We start from the raw sequence: 23,662 nt of genomic DNA on the forward strand, positions 1-23,662 counted from the left end.
TAGATATATTTCGTAACAATACCTCAGTGAAACTCTTTAAGCCGATCTTGTTGAAATCTCTAGATATCATTAGGCTCTGTAAAATCACCCACAGACGAGGAGTTTATGAATAGTTCGTGGTTAATCTGTCGAAGACATGCGAACAAAGTCCCACGACAATAAACGCGACATAGAAATTTAATTTTGTGACATCTTCGATTCAGCTTTTTGTTTATTTTGTTTATACTTTGAAAGGTCCACTAAGACTCCATTAACATTTAGGACTGCATTCGATATGTCTAATATCCAAGTGGTGGTTAGATGTCGTGGAAGAAACCAGCAGGAGGTTGCGGCAAAATCTCCCATTGTACTAGATTTGACAGATGATACCTACTCCACTACCGAACCTTATGTATCAATCAATCAGCCGGCTAATGGCGTACTTCGAAGAACACTGAATTCGCAAGATGTAACCACAAATACCTCCAAAAAGGCTTACAAGTTTGATCAAGTTTATGGATCACAGGCTGATCAGGGGTTGCTTTACTCACACGTGGCACTTCCGCTATTATCAGAGTTCTTAGAAGGGACAAATGTATCGATTTTAGCATATGGGCAAACCGGTACTGGAAAGACGTATACTATGTGTGGATTCAATAGCAATAATAACATGGATGAATTGCCACTACCCGAAGTTGCCGGAATCATACCGAGAACGTTATTTGAACTTTTTGAAAAGTTGGAATACATGGGCGATGATTACATGGTGAAGGTTTCCTACTTGGAAATTTACAACGAAGAGCTAGCAGATTTGCTACTGAATCACAACAAGAAATTACGAGTACATGAGAGGGTAAACTCAGTATCGAAAGTTGGAGTTTCTCAAAAATCAATAAGTATTCAAAACCTATCCGAGCTCTGCATTAACAACTACTCCGAGGGTGTTAAGTTGCTAAAGATGGGGTTTAACAAAAAGAAAACAACCGCCACGAATATGAATGAGGCATCTTCTAGGTCCCACACAATATTTTGCATACTGTTGTACAGAAAAGACCCGAACAACGATTCAATGTACAGAGTTTCCAAAATGAATTTAGTCGATTTGGCTGGATCTGAAAATATCAGCAGGTCTGGATCTGTTGTGAAAGAGGCAGGTGGAATAAACCAATCGTTATTGGCTTTAGGGAGAGTCATCAATGCGTTAAATGAACAAAAGCTCTCTCAGCACATACCTTACCGAGAATCAAAACTTACTCATATTTTGCAGGATTCTTTAGGAGGTGGTACCAAAACTACCCTTATTGCCACTATTTCTCCGGCTAAGATCAACGCCATGGAAACGTGCTCTACATTAGACTATGCAAGCAAAGCAAAGAACATAAAAAACACACCACAAAGTGGTCATGATTCAGAGGTGATTCTAAAGAAAATATTGGTAAAGAATTTGACAAACGAGATTAGCCAATTAAATCTGGATTTGATGGCTACAAGGCATAAAAATGGTATTTATTTGGATCAAAAGAGCTACAAGAATTTAATTTCGGAAAATGAGTCATTGAAAACACAGTTGAGGGAGAACTCGTTAAAGGTTGAGCTGTTGAACAAGAAATGCGATGCTTTGGAACAGCTTAGAAATGAAAGCAAGGAAGAACTATCGTTTTTCAAATCTCAAAATGAAAATTTAAGCCAGAAAGCTGGAGTTATCGAGTCTAAGTTGCAAGATGCATCTTCCAAATTATCACACCGAGATGCAACAATCAATTCGTTGACTGCAAAGTTGAAACTGGTACTCGAAAAGTCCTCTACATCGGCCACAATGTTGACTACCCTCCTTTCAAATCATTTGAATGCGTCTTTGAATTTACTTCGTGATACTATTACGATGCAATCAAGCTCTACATCTGTTGGTACAGTAGATGATTTTCAAAAGAAGTTTTTAAAGGAATTGCAATGCTTCAAGGACGATATACAGCTGAAGCTCCAACTGTATCAAAAGAACTTAGACGAAAAGGTGAATGAAGATTTATTGTCCACCTTTGATTCTTTACAGGAGTGCATGGACGGTTTATACTCTCTTCAACAAAGGCTGACTTTAACTATTCAAGAAGCTGTGACAGACTTGAGGGTTGCCAATGAAAAGTTATCTGGTCATTTGATGGGGGATTACATGACTGGCGTTGAAGAGACAATACAACGCAGGCATGAAGAAATTTTACGGAAAGATTTTGTGTCCCTTTATGAAAATTTGAAACTGACTATAAACAAAGAGATTGAAAAATCAATTCAGAATGCAATGAAAAGCACTGGTGCAGCAACTCACGACGTACTAGTGAAGGAAAAAGCGCACGTTGTTACGTTTGAGAAGAATTGGAAAACACGGGTAAATGAGGTCGTCCCTAAGATTGAGAAAGAGTTGAAGGCAAGTCACCATGCCCTTGAAACATCAGCCGGTAAATTAAGCGAGCTACATTCTAACGGTTCTCAAAGTGTTAAATCTATATTGGAGGAAAAGTTCAGTATATCTTTTGACAAACTACCAGACACTGCCCAACTACCAAAGATAGTTAAAAACATGAAATCGCTTGATGATCTGCTTTCACAAAAGTTGCAAGACATAAACGCCAATTTAAAACATATTCAACAATTTGATGCTAAAAGAGCATTTGAGATATCTCCATTAAAATCAAAGCTTGAACAATCACCACCAACTGAATCTGGTATGAGTCAGCAAGCATCACAACCCGTTCGGAGACGAGCACTTTCATTGTCACCTGTTAAATCAAGCAGGGCGCCGACCCCTTCCAAGATTCCGACCATGAAACGTCTGAACACCAATGTGGTTGATGATGACCAATCCAAGAGGCGAAAGGTGTTGCTGTCAGTCTATAATGTAACATAATAATGAAGTTTTTGCTTCGTGCCCTACTTAATTATGTATTCTATATCTTCAAACTTGTGTTATTTACCGTTTACTGGCACTTGTAGATAGATTTGTAATGTACCTTAGGTATCCAATGGTCAGGTTAAATTGGTAGCACCAGTATATACGATAGGGATCGCGGAGATCCATTTTTGACACCGAATCCGTTTTTGAATTTCCGCTGACAGATTATAGCGTTAGACAACAGCACTGTTTAACCACGGATTGCTTCACAGTTGCCAAAACTTCCCTGCCCCGGTCAAATACATATAAAGATTCGTAATGAATAAAACCACTCAATATATTATCGGGTATACCTCGATTTCTGTGGCACTACTAAGTTGGTCCATCTATGATTCACTATCTAAGTCCTTTAACTATATAATGTTCATCATTGAGTTCACAGACGGATTGAAACTTGGTATATTCATCAACTCGATTGTGTTTACCTTCCTTGTTATCAATAAGATCTTACAAATACTACTCTTTGGAACACTTCGAATGATCGAGGTGGAGCATTTGTTGGAAAAACTACCTATATTTGCTATTAACTTATTTCTCAACTTGGCCACTGGTGACAACAACATCTTATTGAATGTATTGCTAATGGGAATTGCCATGTCCTTCAAGGTGGTGCACGTTATAATGTTTGATCGGTTAGACCTTTTGAATCTTCAAATTTATAACAAGTTGAATGATGATGAATTTGGTGATCGAGTGGAGTTGAAAGATGTCATCAAATACTACATAGGACTGATCAATTTCTGGCTCAACATAATGCTCATAGCAATTGACTTTAGCGTGGCAAAATTCCTAGTCTACGATGTTTTCCAAGGTGTAAATTCATTTACATGTTTGTTGTTTGGATTCCAATTTGCTGTTCAAGGTGTTGAAGCATTGACGAACTTTGCCAAGTTATTGTTAGGATTCTACGAGATTGTATTTTACAAAGTGAGAAAAAATAACAGGGAAGCTGAGAGGGAAAGAGAGCTCGCAAGGGAAGGTTCCGAAGAGGTTGAGGTTGATGAAAGTGAAATACTCGAAGATGTAGGGACTGACGAAGTTGAGGTGGACGAAAGTACAGCACCAGGAGAAGTACAGACTGATGAAGTTGAAATTGAGAACGACGATGATAATGAGCTTGATTATGTTTGGGAGAACAAACCTTACTATGGCAAGGCTATAGATATTTCGTCAGCATTGCTAACAGCAATCTCCTATGTCTGCTTCATTTATCTTCTAACAGTACACTCGGGATTATCATTACCGTTATCTATGCTTCAAGGAACCTACTCCTCGTTGAGAAAAGCTTGGGTCCAAATTTCGCAACTTTTGTCACTTATTGAATCGTCTAAACGATTAGATACCCAATTACCCAATGCCACAAAAGAGGACTTGGAGCGTTCAGATAACTCTTGTTTAATCTGTCTTGATGACATGTATTCTGCTGAAGAGTATCATAGGCTATTCAAGAAGCCACAAGCTCCCAGAAGAGTTCCCAAGAAATTGCAATGTAATCATATCTTGCATATGGGATGTTTGAAGGAATGGTTGGAAAGATCGGACAGCTGCCCCTTGTGTAGGCGAAAGGTGTTTGGACCTCATGATACAGCAACACAAGCTCAACAGCGCGCAGCTGAACAACAAGGTGTTAATGTTCAGCCCCAGCCTCAGCCTCAGCCCGAGAATCAACCACAGCAAGAGCCAGTGCCCCTGCCGCAACCACAACAACAACCAGAGCCACAACCAGAACATAGAGCTGAGCCTCCACAACCAACTACAACTACAACGGTACCGACGTCACAACCCGAGGGAGATCTTCCAAATACAACATCAAGTTCTGATGCTGCTAGTATAATTGCTAATGTGAACCGACAAACGGAGATCCTCAGGAATTCAGCCATATCACAAATCGCCCCAGTCGAAGGGAGCTCGAGAGACGTGGAACAAATGACTACAACATCAACTCCAGTAAATGCCGCCACCGCGGCTTCTTCAACTTCAAACCCTGGTGAACTTCTCTACCAAATGATCAATCTACCCTCGACAGCAGTAATACCACCTGATTGGGTTCTACTCCCATTGGAGCACAGTGAGGAAGAAGGTGTCGATTACAAAGTTAGCTTATCTACTGATCGTAAAGCGAATTTGAAGGTTCATGATAGGGACAGAAGTAGGAATTTAAAGTTCTACAGCATCCCAAGTGATAGCTGGTATAACGTATGTACATAATAAAATCTATAATGCATTGCTTCTAATTATTACCTCATTGCCTCTTGTCTCTTTGTTGATTGTGCTTTCGTTTCCTCTCCTTCTTATGATGCGATTGTTTTTTAATCTTGTTATCCAGCATTCCCTTTAGACTTCCGTCCTTTTCCTTATTTGACTTCGTCTTCAGCTTCCGCCTTGTCTCCTCCTTAAGTCGCATTTGGTGTAACTCAAGACTGTTTCTTCTATAGTCAAAAAAGCTAATGGGGGAGTCTTCAATGCTGTCGTCAGCGACGGTTTGAGATATTATTGAAAGGGAAGATATATCAGCGTCTGGTGCATGTCCGTTTGACTTCGAGTTCTTGAGTTCTTGCAGATCAAATGGATGAACATATCCATTGCCAGAAGTGTCCGATTCTCTAATGTCTTGCCCGTGATGTTCCAAGTTGGTGTTTGCGAGAGTTGTTGAACGCTCCTCATCCAGTGATAACACATCATCATCAATCTGAGTCCATTCTAAATCCCAGTAATCGTCACCCTGTATTTGCTCATTTTCCTTGATCGAATCTATTAAATGTCCATTTTTGTCAGATTCATCATTTGCGGTAGTCTCCTCGATTTGATCAATACGGGGACTCAAAGTTGATTTACCTGAAACATCATCATCGCCAATTTGTGACCACTCCAAAGCATAATCGCCATCCTTTGAATCAGTTTTGTCATCCAGAGTGAATGCAACTTGATTGTCCTGGGAACTTTCAATTTCATCAAATGCTCTATTTACAAGTTTCTGGTTTCGGTTTACTCCATTCGAACTCGGGTCAACTTCCGGATCATCAGTCTGTGACCAATTTAACTTGAAGTCTAACTCGTTTTTGCGAGTTTGTAATCCCAGTAAGGAATCGTCCACCTGTTTTACCAGATCAGCCACTTTATTACTGCCATCGCTCCCTGTGGATTCTTTCCATTCATTTAAGCTTTCTCCTTCATTGTCACTAAAAGAGTCACTATTTTTAGTATTTGATGGAATGTCTATATCGTCAGGGTCTGATTCTATGTGGTCCCAATCATCATCTACCTCTAGATCTAAATCTTCGTCTATCTGCGTTTCAACTTGATTTTCTTGTTGGATGGGTATTGTGTCATTGTTGTAGAGAGGGGCACTGTCATGCTGGGTTGGAGTTTCGTTGCGCCAACTCTTTCCGGATATTTCTCCAGTGGCATGAGACTCACTTTCTTCTCCCTGCTCCCCTTCAGAATCTGAACTAATTACACACCATTCGTTGTTATCATCAACCAAGACATCCTTTTCCTTCTTCAAACCTTTATTTTGTACATCCTTCTCCGTGTGTTCTTCAACCTCGGTGTCTGATTCAATCTGAGACCAATCTTCTTCTGCATTATTGTCGTTATCGTCGTGACTTCTAACTTTAACGTCTCTAAAACCAGCATCCTTGTGTTGGGTTGAAGTATCAAGAGGCGATAATATATCATGTTCATTGAATACAATATCGTTCCAATCATCTGTTTCTTCTATATCAGGAACAGTATCAATGACAGTTGTTACATTTGATTCGACTTTTCTATTTTCAATTGACTTGTTAACCTCATATAACTTAATCACGATCAGCTCCCATTGCGTTTTTAGCTCAGACACTGGTAACTCAAAATTGAATTCTTTACACTTGTTCACGTTTGATTCGATTTTGGACCAATTCAAATTGAGGAAATTGAGACACTCCTTTTTGGATCTATAAGTTGCTCCTGTTTCATTGAACTTATCCAAGTCGTGCTGTAATGCAAAATGGTTCACTGCTGAACAGCATTGACACAAGTAACATAAAGCAACAATAAAATATAACACTCCTTCCCTATGGTATGGTGGTTCTAAGATTAGCTCCAAGATTTTATTCAATATTTGCTCGTATTCTTGTTGCACAAATAAATGCCAAAGTGAAGTGATCAAGTACATGGGTGTAAGTGATCGTGTTCCCGATCTCCATGCTGGCGCAATTGACAACCTATCACTTCGTTCGATGGAAATGGTGTTTCTGTACCCAATTGTAAAGAACGAGTTCAAGTAGTTGAAAAATTTTGTTATTTTCATCGTTGCCGGCAGCGAGCTCTTTCTTGTGCCTAGTTGGGTCAAGATTTCAATTCCTAATGGCCAAATCAGTCGAATATCCACCATGGGAAACCTAATCATGATACAAAATAGTTTATAGGACATTTCCCAATTTTGACGTAGGATGTTTATGTGCAATAATGTGTTGATGTTGTTTATATGTCTATTGAGGATGGAATGAGTTGAGCTTACACATTGATTAGGCATGATTTCCATCCCACTTGATTCGATGAAAAATTGGGCTTTGGTTGCTGTATTCTGAGTGTCAAACTCCTTTGTAAGTTGGTCAAGTTTTGCACTGGACACGACGTCGTACTCTTCATACTCTTCATCGTCATCAAAGTCATCCACCTGCAAATCTAGATCAATACCTTCCTCCTTTACTCCATCTGGTACTACCGTGTCTAAAAAATCATAAATTTCCAAAGTCAATTTATCGTCTCCCAATTGCAGGTCCTCGTAGTCCGGTTTCTTGGTCTTTGCTTTCTTTTTCCCTTTGAGTTTTGATTTCTTCTCTTCTCTGGTAGTAGACCTGTGCCACACCTCGAATGTTTCCTCCGGTTTCATCCTCTGATGAATTTCATTATGTATCAATCTCAAAACATATCTTCTAACTTCAGGATGCCGTAGCTTTCTCTTTCGTAAGTTTGTTGAGGCTTGGTAAATGCCTTCTAATCTTTTTAACTCTACATATTTGGATATTAACTGGGTTTTATTGCGCCTGGTCCGTCGTAGTTTATTATCGGAATCTGTTATATCTTCAAATATCATAAATGGAGGTTACTTCTGGGATCAGTTGCTATATCATGTTCATTAGCTTGGTAGTTGATTAACCAAAGTTGCAAGACTTTAATGTAATTTCCATCTTTGTTTATGATATTTTTTTTTTCGTGTGATGAGATCAGACATGGAAATTTTGTGCTGACAAGTTGATACTCGTAATGGTATAGTCAAAAACCCATAAAGTAACGATTAAGGGGGAGGAGGAGGGGAAGCGGGGATGATTGCACTTGCAGCTAGATGCCACAGATGCTTGATGTATTTCAAAGAAGAGATGACACTTGCTGAAGGGGAGTGATAAGCAATTGGCTTCAGTGTGTCGATTATTGGTGCTATATGAAATAAGACAATAAACAGCTATTGTCAAATTCCAACTAGGAAAGCGACAGTTAACAAATACAGAACACAGTAAGCTACTTGTTGATTCTGAATGTGGACAATAATTCAAACAATGAGAAGTCATATTAACTTTGTTAATTTTATCATTGGATTGTTTTTGCCCGCGCGATCTAATCATGATTTAGCTCCATAATATCTTCATAACTAACATCTAATGGAACCATCCATAAGATGGAACGGACATAGCCGCAAGTACGTAAATGGTGTCTCTCTTGATGCTACTATTTCCTGTTTCGTATTTTTTTTTTTTGCAGCCAATTCGTATCTCTCACCTACTTTGCGACCAAATGTGTCGCACGGATTTGATAAACCAGCGCCGCAGATTGTATCCCCGGACCGCTTTTTGGTGCGAAGACTTTTTTCTCGCAGATTTTTAATTGCACTACATTTTTTCACTTTGGTTTGGAATTTTCTGGAATTTTTTTTCCACTCTCGCACGCACCTCCTCTCACTGTCTATAAAATCAATGAGAATTAATTTTTCAAATTTTCCATAATCCTCTTGTCCATCTCACACAAACCAATCAGTCTTAGATCATCATGTTGAAAGCTAACAATAGACAATTACAACAAGCCACAAAGACCTTCGTTCGTCACGCTTCTTACAACCAATTGCAATTTGGAATTGAAGGAAGAGCTGCATTGTTAAAGGGAGTTAACACTTTAGCTGATGCTGTATCTGTCACCTTGGGACCAAAAGGTAGAAATGTCTTGATTGAACAACAATTTGGTGCTCCAAAAATCACCAAGGATGGTGTTACAGTTGCAAAGTCTATCACTTTGCAAGACAAATTCGAAAACTTGGGAGCTAAGTTATTGCAAGAAGTTGCCTCCAAGACCAACGAAAGTGCTGGTGATGGTACTACATCCGCTACTGTTTTAGGAAGATCGATCTTTACTGAATCAGTTAGAAACGTTGCTGCTGGATGCAACCCAATGGATTTAAGAAGAGGTTCACAAGCCGCAGTCGATGCCGTTGTTGAATTCTTACAAAAAAACAAGAAAGAAATCACCACTGCCGAAGAAATTGCCCAAGTTGCCACCATCTCCGCCAACGGTGATAAAGCTATTGGTGATTTGATTGCTTCTGCCATGGAGAAAGTTGGTAAAGAAGGTGTCATCACTATCAAAGAAGGTAAGACTTTGGAGGATGAATTAGAAGTAACTGAGGGTATGAAGTTTGACCGTGGTTACATTTCACCTTATTTCATTACAAACACAAAGACCGGAAAGGTTGAATTCGAGAACCCATTGGTTTTATTATCAGAAAAAAAGATTTCCAGTATTCAAGATATCTTGCCATCCTTGGAAATCTCCAATCAAACTAGAAGACCATTGTTAATTATTGCTGAAGACATTGATGGAGAAGCATTAGCTGCTTGTATCTTGAACAAGTTGAGAGGTCAAGTTCAAGTATGTGCTGTTAAAGCTCCTGGATTCGGTGACAACAGAAAAAACACTTTGGGTGATATTGCCATCCTCACTGGTGGTACTGTCTTTACTGAAGAATTGGACATCAAACCAGAAAACGCAACTGTTGACTTGCTCGGTAAAGCTGGTTCAATTACTGTGACTAAGGAAGACACTGTTGTTCTTAATGGTGAAGGATCAAAGGAAAATATTGAACAAAGAGTTGAACAAATCAAATCTGTCATTGATGATGCTCAAACCACTGAATACGAAAAGGAGAAATTACAAGAACGTTTGGCTAAATTATCCGGTGGTGTAGCTGTCATTAGAGTTGGTGGTTCATCAGAAGTTGAAGTCGGTGAAAAGAAAGATAGATACGATGATGCCCTTAATGCCACTAGAGCTGCTGTTGAAGAAGGTATTTTGCCAGGTGGAGGTACTGCATTAATCAAAGCGGTTCCCGTATTGGAAGATTTAAAATCAAAGAGTGAAATCTTTGATCAAAAATTGGGTATCCAAATTATTCAAAGAGCAATTACTCAGCCTTGTAAACAAATAATGGACAACAGTGGTGTGCAATCTGAAGTGATTGTTTCCAAAGTTGAAGAAAACCCTGACTTCACTTGGGGTTATAATGCTGCCACTAACGAGTACGGTAACTTGATTCAACAAGGTATTATTGATCCATTTAGAGTTGTCAAGAGTGGATTAACTGATGCAGTTGGTGTTGCATCTCTTTTGGCCACCACTGAGTGTGTTATTGCCACTGCTGGAAAAGATGAACCAGCTGCTCCAGGAGCTCCACCAATGTTTTAAGTAACTGTTTTATGTAAAAACCATTCCTGTCTATAGTATTATACATATAACGATTTACAGTACAAAGAGATTTTGAGAGTAAAGTTCTACAAGCTTTCTGTCTCACTTTACAAAAATGCTTATTTTATCTACCTATTATGTATCATCCTTCTTATCATGTTTGAATTATCGTAATCATCATCAGTGTAACCTTTATAGTCAGTGTTCAATGAGTTGATTCCACTGGCTCCACCCATAGCTAGCATTACTGAAGTTGGGGCACCCACTGGGAAAGCATCAACACCAGTAGCAGTGTCATTTTCCTCTAGCCTTTTTGCTTCATCCATCAATGGTCTAATACACATCCAGCCAGTTTCAGTTCTGAAATGTCGTGCCAAAGCATCACTCCTGGCGAATTTCTTTCCACAACCCCATTTTGTAATTCCATCTTTCAAGTATCCTTCACAGCTGAAATTTTTAGCTCCCTTGTGTAATTGCTCATGTCTTTTGCGATCGTGTGATCGACAAAATCTCTTGCTACAATGAGCACAAGCATATGGTTTTTCATTTGAATGCGAACGCAAATGTGATTTCAAATTGTATGGTTTGAGAAAAACTTTATCACATGATGGACATGGATAACTTTCTTCTTCTGCTGTGGGGTTTTGTATCGTTGATGATAGTTTACTCTTATCATTTTTCTTTCTTCTTTTACGTTTTAATGAAGGAGATATTGTGTAGGATACTAGTGACGAATAATCGATATTTGATTCAGATACCGGAGTGGGTAATGTGTGTTGTTGTTGTTGTTGCTGCTGATGTGTTTGTGACATTGGGTAGCTGTATTGAGATGATACAGCAGAAGAAACTGAGGATCCAACAGATGGCAATGATGTATTTTTGTCTGGTAAGGAAGCGGGACTTAATGGAAAGCGTTGTTGCGGATTGTTCGTGTACTTTGCATTACCATTTGCACCTGCAACATAGTTTGGAAGAGGAATATAAGGTTGGCCTGTAGAATACTCTTGACCAAAGCAAGGGAGGTTGATATTGGGAGCTGACATTCCATGTGAGTATGCCATATCTTGTTGGTTTTGTAATGGTGCTTGTGTTTGCAAAATATTTATTGAGGGGAGTTGATGCTGCTGTGGTTGACTTGGTTGTTGATAGTGTGGTTTTAAGTGGGATTGTGTTTGTAAATAGTTATTTGATTGTGGTTGTTGATATTGCATGTATGGTTTGTACTCTGGTATGAAGCTGTAATTAGCGCCAGTTTGATATGAGGCAGACTCGGTTCCGTTAAAGTTGTTGGAGTTATAAGTGTATCCGTTTCTGGACCCGCCACCTTGGGGATACTGTAAGTTCATTTGTGCTGAAGTTAACTGAACGTTATCTATATTGCTTGTCTGTTCAAAAAGAGCCATATCTTTGAGGACAATCTGATTCTTTCTATATGTATCAGTTATGGTTACTGTGTGTGTGTGTGTGTAATTATACAAGTTTTGGCAGCACACAGTAGCAGTTGTATAATGTAAGTTGTTTGTGTTGCTTGATAGTCTGCGTAACCACGGTTCTTTCCATATACCGGCGATTGACAAGAAAAACAAATGCACAATTTTAATCGGGAAATGAGGTTATATTTATAAACAAAGTTCGATAAACGAATATGACGTCTACTTCCTGAAATAAACAATAGAGAGATAATAGAGGAATATTCAATGTATAGAAATTTTATAATGAAACGGGATCGGAGGTGTGTTGTTCCGGTGATTAAAAAAAAGAAATATACAAATATCACATAAATCACAAAACGAATTAGTTTGTGTGCAGAAACACAAAGAGTAGGCTACTTTAGGGAAGGGTAGTGTATTACTGATCAAAACATTTTAGTTAACTAAAGAAATGAAAACAATAACAGCAAACAACACAGAGAGAGAAGTTAACAGTCTTTTTAGATTTAGGTATGGTGTGACATGCATAATGAGTTAATCGATTTTTGCTCAACAATTTCAAACAATAAAAAAAAAACTATGACTAAATTCTCTTCTCTACATTCAATTGCTAACACAATAGGACTCAGTAGATTAGAATCGCCAAGAAAAATTTTGAATTTTCGAACACTTGGGACGGCATTCCCCGTACGTATAGCAAAGCTATACTTTCGGTGATTGAAACAAATCAAAGCCTCCACGTCTATATCAAACACAAAAGGTTTTGAAAAGCAAGGCTTGAGCAAGAAAACCGAAGAGGAGTACGAGGGTCATAGCAAGGGGTATATACCCACTTCAACCTAATGTTTATGCCACAGCCCCTTTCACAGTTTTTTTATTGCCTTTTTTTGTTTGTCATTGAAAGTTTCACAACCTTAAACAGAAAAATATTAGGGAGGTGAGGGCATGTGGGCGAGAAAGGTCTAAATATAGTAAGTTACAACCACTTCAATGCACTAGTGTTTTAACAAAAATAACGAGAAGAATACTGTAATTAGGATCTTTACACATTTACGAGTAATTGGATACGTTTTGAGTAAGAATTGTCGGTATTGTACAAAGTGCACACAACCTGAACGATTTTTTTTTTTTCGTCCCTTCTTATTTCCACCAATGAGAGAACACGATAAAATCATTATCTAGAAATACATTTCTGCTCTCTTTTTGTCACTTCTAACGACAAAGTAAAAGTCACGTAAGTAGCCATTATAATGAAATTAGACTCGTAGTCTGATTTTAATCGCAAATCACCCGTATCAGTTATATGTTTGTTATTCTGTGGTGTGGTGGTTCTTTTATGACTCCTGCATATACAATGTGTAATTGAAAAAAATTACTTGATAGGGTGCATGTTTTGATCACCGAAATTCTTGGCAAACAGGCTTAGTGAATAGAAAGCCTCCTCTATGATATTGTTTCAAACCCCATTTCAAACACCGAAATGAAGCCTTGTTTTAAGGGAAGGTTGAGCTAGGTGATGTGACTTTAACCTTGTTGGTGGAAGAGGGGAGTCTTTAATATTCATGACGAAGTGCTCAAACTATTGTGACAATTCGTGTTATCTTAAGCTACAACTATGAAATTTAAAAATTTTGAGAGATTTTTTATTTTTTTATTTGTGTTTTCCCTTTCTCAATTTGGTTTTGTTTCCGTTTCTGTTTTTATTTCTTTTTAGTTTTTAATCTAAATTTTTTTTCTTAGATTGAAATTTCGGAAATAAACTGAGGGGTTGCATCTCCGAGTTTTCCATATACAAATCTAGTTAGTATCACAGGCAGTCTCATTTGCTCTAGATCTACCAAGGTGTTTGCAGCACTTGCTTCTTCCTTAATAGTTTTATGGTTCTAATTGCCCGAAACTCCCCGAAAAGGGTAAATTTTAAGCCATGTTGTATGTGCTAAATGAACCTTGTCTTTTTTTTTTTGTTTCCTCAACAAAGACATCCGGATCGAGAAAACACAAAACTCACTTTATGGCTTTTTGTCTGTGATAAGTCTCGGATCGAGGCTTCACAATGTTCTAGACAAAGATATGGACCCATACTGTCATTTGAACAAGGCTGGTATCGCTTAAGCCATTATATCAAATGTAGATTAAACTGAAAAGAAGGCTGACAACAATCCATATAGAGGCTGTGTGCTGAAAGTCGAGGAGAAGATGTATTTCAGTATTCTAGGCCCTGTATCGGAAAAAGAAGTCGAAATCAAGTGCACTACAAGGTTAGAAGGATAGAATTAAAGGCAAAGTTATGAGCCAATTCCTTTTGTTGTATTTTCATTGCTCACGTAATATCTCTACCCTTCATTAGGTCTTGTCGGACTTATCCCTGTGTTGTACCAGAATGACATCATAACGTTAGTCTTTGCAATGTTATCGCCGACAATAGAATGAAGGTTTAAAAACAATGTCCAACAAATCAATTGTCAAAAAACAAAGCTTTTTAAGCTTTTTTAGCGATCGCAGACCCAAGAAAAAAGGAAGTTATCAAACGAGGCCACATGTGTCAAAAAAATGGCTTATAGTTGTAACTACGGTTCAGTTGGCTTATCATTAGCTAGTTGAGCTCAACTACTCCCGAATAATTCAGATATAGCTCGTTGTCGAGTCCTAAATACATTGGGCCTTATTGCCACACTAAGCGCACTTGTTGTTTGTATAAGGCCTAAACATTTATTGTGTATTCACAATTTCTGCCAAACTCCGCGTCTATTCATGTTGTTCATATCGCCGGAAATAGAAGCGGACTAAACTAAAAAGTAAAATTTCTATCATTTCAAATTACAATGTGGTTATCTTTAAAATTTTCGGCATGTAGACTATTTCATGGGATTTTTACGAGCTAAAAATAGATTATAGCGATAGAATTGACATACGTCAAACATAGCTTTATACAGGATACTTGGATAAACTAAAAGCGAAGCTTTGCGTTAAGCTCCAACTGGATATTCTCACATTTCATTTACGTTGAATGTGTTCGACTACTGAAAATATTTCATTACAAGAAAATATTTTATTTAAGATGATACCATGAAACCAAGTATAGATGCATACTGAAGCAACGCTCAACGCAAAACTAAAGTCGGTTGGGAAGAAAAGTATGAAGATGAATAAAAATAAAGCAAAACTACCAGTTTGAGCTTGACGAGTGCTGATAACATTAGACTTTACAAATTAGAGGGTTACGGACAGACTACAAGAGTTTATGATTATTCGAGCCAAAACCTCAAAAGCTGCATTCCTTTGTTTCAGAGTTAAGTCATAAACTGAGACATTCAGAAGCATGTCTATTGAGAGGTTATTGGTAGTTCGGAATTACGAATTGGAGAGATCATTGAAGGCGACTTCACTACACCCATTAGTTACCACCTCCCTATTAGATTGAAGCCATATCACATAACAATCATTTGCAACTATAACAAACCCAGATACGACACCATGGGATATCTTCAACTCGAGAGGGTGTTAAAAGTGTTGCATTTCGTATTCCATAAATATGTTGTTTTTTTCGCAGTCAATTGCCAAGTCCCAATTGAGTAATTTTTTGCAACATTCTTAAACAACCTTCAGAATATTTTTTCATCCCTTGACTAAATTAATCACATTGTAAAAATGTCATCTACAATTCTAAATCAATTTAAGATTCTCATCATAGAAGCATGTTTCAGAAATTGTCCACTTTTGGAAAGTTGAATGGTTCTTCAGTGCAAATATACACACAGGAACGGCTAACCTGAAACATGAGTTAAATTTTAACACGACATATAAACTGACCGCTATCTCCCCTTAGTCAGTATTTCACATTCGCAACTGTTTCTTCTTCCTTCCCTCGAATTTAATTATGAATCAAATAGTCTCTAAGCTCAATTCAGGCGATATCATTGTCACATTCACCATTTCTAATGAGGAAGATGGTACTTACGAAGTACCCTTCTACGTTCTTGATGAGTACCATCGTTCAAAAATGCAAAATGCAATTGTTCTTGGTGCCACTATTGGTGCGTGCTCAATATTGTTAATCATGTTGATTGGTATCTTGTTCAAGAAATTCCAGAAGTTGAAAAAATCGTTGCTATTCAATTTGAATTTTGCCATCTTGTTGATGCTCATCATGAGATCAGCTTGTTATATCAACTACTTGATGAACAATTTGTCAAGTATTGGCTTCTTCTTCACTGGTGTTTTTGATGGTGAGTCTTTCATGAGTTCCGATGCCGCTAATGCTTTCAAGGTTATTTTAGTTGCCCTTATTGAAACATCTTTAACGTATCAGATATGCATCATGTTCAAAACACCAACATTGAAAATATGGGGAATACTTGCTTCATTTTCAGCTGGAGCATTAGGATTGGTTACCATCGCTACTCAAATCTATACAACAGTTATGTCTCATAGGAACTTTGTCAATGGCACAACTGGTTCACCACTGCAGATAACCTTCGCTTGGATGGACATGCCAACAATTTTATTCTCCGTCAGTGTCAATGTTCTTTCGTTGTTTCTAGTATGCAAATTGGGGTTGGCTATTAGAACCAGAAGATACTTGGGGTTGAAGCAGTTTGATGCATTTCATATCTTATTCATCATGTCAACACAAACAATGATTATCCCTTCAATCATCCTATTCGTTCACTATTTTTACCGAGACGACTCACAGACCACTTTGGTCAATATTTCACTTCTCTTGGTGGTTATTTCATTACCCTTGAGTTCATTGTGGGCCCAGACAGCAAATAATGTCCGACGTATTGATACATCTCCAAGTATGTCGTTCATTTCAAGAGAAATATCGAATCGAAGTGGCAATGAAACATTGCATAGTAGTGCCAAAATTTCAAAGTACAATACGTCGAATACAGTTAATTCAACGCCTGGTACATTGAAAGATGATTCGTCATTTATTTTGGACAGACCAGTCTCTGAACAAAAGATGGTTGATACAGGCTTGCCCAAGGATTTGGAGAAATTTCTAAACAATGATTTTAATGAGGGTGATGATGGTATGATTGCTAGAGAAGTCACAATGTTGAAGACAAATCATACTAATCAATAAGGTGGTCTATATGCATCGAGTTTCTATTTTTATAATCTTACGTTGAAAAATTTCCGAAATTTAATTATCTCTTTCGCAATCGGTGTGAATTCTTTTCTTAACATCTCCTCTGATAACGCAATCTACATTCAAGATGGTTGCAGAACCTGTCCTGGCAACTGTACAGGTATTAAATAGAGTAATCAATGACACCACTACGTTCATAAATAAACAACAGGAGAAATTACAACATTCGGATCTGTTGAATAAAATTTTTCACCGTGAGTCAACCTTTGATCCGCCACCACGACCTCCATCACAAATTAAATCCCTTTTCGACCGTATAACGAATAACATTTGTAAACACAAACTTACATATGCATCGGTAATAGGTATAGGTTTAGGCTATATCCTTTTTCAACGAGTCTCTGCTGCTGATCCCAGACGAGTTAATCGAAGGGTTCCCAAACTACCAAATGGTGCACGAACAGATGCTGTTTTTCTCATAGGGTCATTCACTGATCATTTGACGAGAGTACTCGCATACGATTTAGAAAAGAGAGGGTTCACTGTATTTTGTTCCATTTTGGACTCAAATGATGTTAAATACATCCAATCAAATAAAGTCGGCGATGACATACAATTTTTGGATTTTACTCTGCAACCCATTGAAAATGCCGTGGGTGAACTTAATGATATATTGAAGACTGCTGTAGTACCATTTACTGGAGCTGAATCACATCACCTCAATTTGAAAGCAGTCGTCTTTGCACCTAGTTGGCATTTCCCCGTGGGTCCAATTGAAAATATGAGCATCAGCACATGGAAGAAATTGAATTCTAGAATACAAATGGTGATGGAAGTGCTCATTTGTGGGTTGCTACAAATAGCAAGAAATCAGAAATCCAAATTTATTCTACTAAATTCTGGCATAAGCTCGTTGGATTTCCCGTATCATGCACCAGAGTCTATTTTTCAAAACGAAATGAGTCATTTGTTCACCATCTTGGGTCGAGAATTGCAGCAATATGGAATGTCAGTTACTCAAATCAAATTGGGCAATTTAAGAATCTCAAATCAAAAGATCAACTCCAGTACCAGAGTTGAAAGCTTGGTGAACACCGAAACAAGAGCTTGGACATCGGAAATAAGGGATTTGTATGCTACCGACTTCTCAAAAATACAATACAAGAGTAACGCTATAAGAGGAAGTGGTGGTAAAGGCACTCAGATAAAGGAGTTGTTTCATTTGATTTTTGATGTGATTTATGCAGAGCGGAGTCCGACCATAGCTTTTTGTGGTAAAGGAGCCCGATTTTACTACTGGCTAGCAAGACTTTTACCCACATCTTGGCTTGGATGGTATTTGGTATGGTGATCAGTATCCAAGTCAATCTTGCAGAGAGATTCGACCGAAATACACGACTCTTTCTCTCCCTCACTATAAATTTTTTTGCCATTGTAAAAAAAATTTTCTCTTGTGTACACATTTCTACTCTTTTCCTCTTCACGTCCATAAACTAAGAATTGTCATCGAAGCTTACAAAAGGACATGTTTCATGTCATACGCTTTAGTTAGTATTTTTGCTTTGGGGAAAGTCTCCTGTCACAACAGCGGAAACGTGATAGAGTATCATCAATTCTATCGAGCATCATCCTTAAGAGCTAGCGAAATGCCCAAATTCAGGTCCGATCAGTGTTTTGGGAAAATTTCCCATGGAGAATCCTCTCCTACTAGGATTGGTAGTATCCCCTGATTAGACGAACCTCGTGTGAGGGCGTGAATGCATTTGAATCTCCAGTGATATTACGTATGATTGACTGGCAGGCAAGACCCCAGCAATTCAAATCCAAAGGATTAGTTCTAATCAAAGTTTATCTGAGAATAAATCTTGGTGTAATGGTGTGTTGGGCATTCCTGTAAGTCATGCCAATGTGAGTTCCTTTCAGTTCGGTGGGGCTCGGACGGTCATTGGTTGATCCTTGTTGTGAGTCGAGATCCAGTTTGTCTGAGGTACTAGATATGTTACTAGCTCGTATGGAGCCGTGTCCTTAGGACATGACTAACCCCCCTTTAATGGGTGGTTAAGCTCTGGTACTTGTCTATTTCCACGGGCCAGGTCTTGGTTTTTCTTCTGAGGAGTTAGCCTCACTGAATCGATTCTGCCGTCTCAAAGCTAATTGGAGCCGCGGTGTGTCTGACTGGTCTTGTCTCTTCCTCCAAAAGTCCCAAGTTACTCGTTTGAAACGAATGGATGGATGTATTTCGTGCAGTGAACATGCTTTGAATAGCCATCGGTGCTCGTTTTAGCCTTTGGAAGATGTTTAGAGGTTCCCAGTTAGGTAAGTAATTCCCAGCTGGATGTTTTGCCCATTTCTGGGCGGCCCTTTTGACAATGGGACTTTGTGTCCTGGACGAAAGTTATGACGATTGATCAATTACGATCAACCCAATGGAGCTTACTCTTACTTTATGGACGTCACCCCCCTCCTTATTTTTAAACCTGTTATTTTGATAATTTCAGCACTATCAAAGGTGCCAGGTTTCTTTTTACTACTTACTTTTATTTAGGTGGCTGAGATATCTCAAAGGATGAAGCTTTTTTCGTGTTTGAGAGACCAAGTACAAAATAATGGTCCTTCACTCTTTTTTTAAATGATGAAACATCCAAGCAAACATAGAGTCAAGCTCTGAGCAATACTTTAATTTTCATTGTCTGGAAAGATGGCAAGTTAATTGAAGGTGAAGAGATTTGCAATATTTCTGATACAAAAAAATAGTGGGTTTTCAGAATTTGAGATATTTTCAAGGATATGTATATATATTAATAAATGAGCTGAAATTATGCATAACTACTAATTCATACTACTCTACTTTCCAATGGCTTGTTAAGCTATTACCACCACCTGATGAACTTTCATTGTTCAGTAATTCTGCAACGTATAAAATCAATGTTGTTCCCATATTGATCCAATTCCAAAATTTCCATGGGTGGACAACAATCTTTGTACCGGTATTTCCATATAAAGGCCATACTTGTAATTCGACGCCCAATTCTCCAATGTACGACAACATTAAATGGGTGTATACAGCAATCACTAAACATGGAGAATATGCATAAATAAGTCGTATAAATGCTGAAGGTGGTTGATGATGGGGTGGTTTGAGATGGAACGATTTTCTTGATTTCAAAGGCACCCTCTCACTTGAATCCAAGGATGACAAACGAGTGCTTGAAGGCTGGCGAGATCTTTGTTGTAGTGGGGTTGTTGATGGATATGATACCGATTTGTATAAAGATGGAATGATTTTAGTTGCTGCGTAAAACACACCAATCCGATACGCGAGATTGAGTAATAGTGACAAGGGCAATTTCTGTATAGCTTCAACCAAATATTCCCAAACCCCTTTGAAGGAAAGTGGGAAAGTTTCTGTTAAAAATGGGACAAGTTCTGAAATCGGGTTCATGATCGATGGAGGAATCTTTGGTATTTCATTACGAACATTTTGAGATGCCAGGGTTAATAAATTTGCCAATGCTTGTGATGCACCTTCAGCCAATGAAGGAAATGTCTCATAGATACATCTAACTATGTATGCAAATAACAAAGATGACTCAATCATTGAACCTTTACCACTAACAATTCCAAATAAGCACAATCCAAACGTCAATGTCAATAATGAGCCCAATAATGATGACTCCAATATGTCAATGGTTACGGGAAGGACATAAATTCTGTACAAACAATAAAAGGCACCAGTGTCAACCACGGCACTTCCAATTAATGATATAATCAACCACGAGTCCGACTTGTACAAAGTCAACCAATTGACAGTTTGTCCTATTGCTTGAATCAACAACAAAGAACAAAATCCTTCCAAGATGGTGATAATTGGTGTAGCATTAATCAAAAGAAACTTCCAAATCAATACTGGATTAAACTTGGATTCAATTGTAGGATCATTACTATAATAACTGAGGAAATATGTCAATAAACTGGGGATAAGGAAATGTTGACCATAGTATACAAGGGAAATCCATTTAAAATATTTAGTTCTTCGTGCTAGTAGTTGGATAGTTGTAAGAATAAAGTAGATAACAAGTAATGTTAATGAAAACGCTAACCCACAATTGACACCACCAACATCAAAAGCAAGTGGAATGGTGAGGATTACCCACACTAGGTATAATGTTGCAAATAGAGCCCTTATGGATCTGTTTATAGTTTTAGATGGACAGGACATTCAATGATTTTGATGATTGTAATTGTGGTGGCATTTACTAGAACCTTGTTAGGATTGAGAAAGAAAATGCTGCGGTGTAATGTGATGGGACGGGGTATAAAAAATAATGACGGTTGGTATTATTGTACAGCTGCAATAGAATAAGTATCAGTATTTGTTTGGAATTGATGTCGATCGTGCAGTGACTGTGAGATCCTTCTTCTTCTGTACTTTTGTCTCTCTGTTTTGTCTTTTGTCTCTGTTTGGTTTTAATTTAAAAAAAAAATTCTTTCATCTTTTATTTTTCTAAGTTTGTGTAATTGTTTCATAATTACTATTGTCTACCAGTATTGAATAATTACTAACTACTTTATACGAATTTACAGGAGGTTCATATACAAACGCACCCCAGACGATAAAGACAATATTACTCAATTGGAATTGTGTAGCTTATGTACATGATGATACTAAGTGGAGAAATAGTAATTGGGGGTAGGGGGAATGGGCCACGTCATTGGACACTCAATCCATACAATTTTCGAACATCTCTTCAAATTTATACGTGAGCTCGTCCATATTTAGAAGCAACACAACGCTAGCTTGATACAATTGACCCGATCCGTGCAAAAACTCTTTTGGTCTTTTGGGAATGTGTCGGAGTCTTGACTTTGCAATCTCTTCACAATGCCTTTCACTAGATTGATAAGTTGAAATCGTAGTTGCTCTAAAAGAATTAGACAACAAGAAAGTCTTTCCATATGTGTCTGCTACTCAGCGTTTGATTTTTATTTGTATTCATTGGGCAACATTCCAAACGCTCCGCTGTTGAATAAAAGTGGTAATTAATGTGTTGGATTTTGGTTGCAAGAAATTCCATTAATGAATTTATACATCACTGTGCCAGTGTTTAAATGAAATCTCTTCGTGCATTGCATTAGTGGCTTCAATTGTTTGATACTCACCCCATTCATTAGACTAGATCCTAAAGAGTGGGTTGTCACCAGAAAAACCTCTTTGCTTGTAGCTATTCATGAAGCATCAATCAAAATGTGCTTCCAGGAACTTGGTACCACTTTGCACAACAAGACTCATTAATCTTTTAGCAAAGAAATTTGATGGTGAGACGCGTGTGTCCTTTGTCGGCAGATACTGGATGAGGGCTGCACGAACTAATCCTCTTGCAGCAAGACAATCATTATGCCAACAGCATAAACTCCTTCCAAAGAATCAACTCAGAAGAAAGCTAGTGTACTAACAGTCATAAAGACGTATACCAAAAATCATAATCTCATTAATCATCAATTATAATATACACAAGGTTTATATAAATGAAGATTATTGCACATTTAGCGTCTCCTTTAACATCATTCGTAATTCTTCCTCTCCAAGTTGGTCGTTATGAGATATGTTAAATGCATCAAGGTATCGTATCACTTCAAACCTCTGTAGAAGATCAACATCTGTAGTTTTATCAATTGGTGGTAATCCATACTCCTCTGGTATAACACCATTTGGAAATGTCACCGAAGATGTCCTTGAATGTGTTTGTTTCCTTCTGGCAACAATTAGTTTCTTTCGCATCGACGGTGATGTAGATTCCAGTCTTCTTTGATTGTCTATTGTGGTGTTTGGTGATGCGGGTTCACCATTGGATCCGACATCTTCTTGAGGTGGTGAGTCTTTCCTTAGTTTGAGGCTAACTTTGGGGAGTAATAAATTCAACATTTGACAGAATAAGTGGGTTATAAACCTACCGGAAAGCAGGATTGTCGAACTTTGTTGAGTATATAAAAGAGATGATGTTTGGTCTATAGACAGATCATGATTGCGTTTTGAATGACACAGTTGATTTTTATCTCCAGTTAATTACCGCAATTCGGAGTTAAACTACTTTTCCATGTTTAGAACAATAGAGAAACTTCGCTAATAAATAGAACGGTTGTTAAAAAAAGAAGAAAAGAAAAGAGTCATCAATCTTATTTTACGAAGTTGATTGTGTTAACTGCAAGATTTCTTAATACTTTTTTTTGTTCTAGATTCGTAAGTGAAGCGAAATGGTGGAGCAGATTCAAGATACAGATATATTATTGTTGACAACAAACTAATCTATTAAGAGAGGACAAGTGGGAGAAGCATGTTTATCAAATCAACAGAGAAAATATGTATTACAAACCCTGGAATGCAAATCCCAAAAAGATTTTTTGTAATGACATGAGACATTTTTTTGTCAAATTCTTTGCATAACATCGTCGTTTAGTATTATATAAAAAAAGTTAATATTGTGCTTCCTTTTATGTTTAAAA

General features: G+C 37.8%; 9 protein-coding genes across 9 annotated transcripts; 5 read left to right on the forward strand and 4 right to left on the reverse strand. All coding sequences in view use genetic code 12, as the record gives it.

Annotated features, from left to right (window-relative positions):
* Positions 1-274: 274 nt before the first annotated feature.
* CORT_0D03090 (Kip1 protein) lies at positions 275-2,878 on the forward strand (the record flags this gene model as incomplete). Its single annotated transcript, XM_003869241.1, has 1 exon — positions 275-2,878. One exon carries the CDS (start codon positions 275-277, stop codon positions 2,876-2,878), a length of 2,604 nt encoding a protein of 867 aa, XP_003869290.1.
* A 303-nt stretch (positions 2,879-3,181) lies between these two features.
* On the forward strand, positions 3,182-5,131 carry CORT_0D03100 (Hrd1 protein; the record flags this gene model as incomplete). Its single annotated transcript, XM_003869242.1, has 1 exon — positions 3,182-5,131. One exon carries the CDS (start codon positions 3,182-3,184, stop codon positions 5,129-5,131), a length of 1,950 nt encoding a protein of 649 aa, XP_003869291.1.
* Positions 5,132-5,165: 34 nt separating this feature from the next.
* Positions 5,166-8,003, reverse strand: CORT_0D03110 (Rrn11 RNA polymerase I subunit; the record flags this gene model as incomplete). Its single annotated transcript, XM_003869243.1, has 1 exon — positions 5,166-8,003. The coding sequence occupies one exon, from the start codon at positions 8,001-8,003 to the stop codon at positions 5,166-5,168; it is 2,838 nt and encodes a 945-aa protein (XP_003869292.1).
* A 947-nt stretch (positions 8,004-8,950) lies between these two features.
* Positions 8,951-10,636, forward strand: CORT_0D03130 (Hsp60 heat shock protein; the record flags this gene model as incomplete). The annotated part of the gene is made up of 1 exon (XM_003869244.1): positions 8,951-10,636. One exon carries the CDS (start codon positions 8,951-8,953, stop codon positions 10,634-10,636), a length of 1,686 nt encoding a protein of 561 aa, XP_003869293.1.
* Positions 10,637-10,764: 128 nt separating this feature from the next.
* On the reverse strand, positions 10,765-12,039 carry CORT_0D03140 (Crz2 transcription factor; the record flags this gene model as incomplete). The annotated part of the gene is made up of 1 exon (XM_003869245.1): positions 10,765-12,039. The coding sequence occupies one exon, from the start codon at positions 12,037-12,039 to the stop codon at positions 10,765-10,767; it is 1,275 nt and encodes a 424-aa protein (XP_003869294.1).
* A 3,904-nt stretch (positions 12,040-15,943) lies between these two features.
* CORT_0D03150 (Ste2 receptor for alpha factor mating pheromone, MFalpha) lies at positions 15,944-17,155 on the forward strand (the record flags this gene model as incomplete). Its single annotated transcript, XM_003869246.1, has 1 exon — positions 15,944-17,155. One exon carries the CDS (start codon positions 15,944-15,946, stop codon positions 17,153-17,155), a length of 1,212 nt encoding a protein of 403 aa, XP_003869295.1.
* Positions 17,156-17,288: 133 nt separating this feature from the next.
* CORT_0D03160 (Ysc83 protein) lies at positions 17,289-18,512 on the forward strand (the record flags this gene model as incomplete). Its single annotated transcript, XM_003869247.1, has 1 exon — positions 17,289-18,512. One exon carries the CDS (start codon positions 17,289-17,291, stop codon positions 18,510-18,512), a length of 1,224 nt encoding a protein of 407 aa, XP_003869296.1.
* Positions 18,513-20,000: 1,488 nt separating this feature from the next.
* Positions 20,001-21,380, reverse strand: CORT_0D03170 (Ice2 protein; the record flags this gene model as incomplete). The annotated part of the gene is made up of 1 exon (XM_003869248.1): positions 20,001-21,380. The coding sequence occupies one exon, from the start codon at positions 21,378-21,380 to the stop codon at positions 20,001-20,003; it is 1,380 nt and encodes a 459-aa protein (XP_003869297.1).
* Positions 21,381-22,694: 1,314 nt separating this feature from the next.
* On the reverse strand, positions 22,695-23,084 carry CORT_0D03180 (hypothetical protein; the record flags this gene model as incomplete). The annotated part of the gene is made up of 1 exon (XM_003869249.1): positions 22,695-23,084. The coding sequence occupies one exon, from the start codon at positions 23,082-23,084 to the stop codon at positions 22,695-22,697; it is 390 nt and encodes a 129-aa protein (XP_003869298.1).
* Between the last annotated feature and the right edge of the window lie 578 nt (positions 23,085-23,662).

This window comes from Candida orthopsilosis (genome assembly GCF_000315875.1).
Source record: "Candida orthopsilosis Co 90-125, chromosome 4 draft sequence".
NCBI lineage: Eukaryota > Fungi > Ascomycota > Pichiomycetes > Serinales > Debaryomycetaceae > Lodderomyces > Lodderomyces orthopsilosis.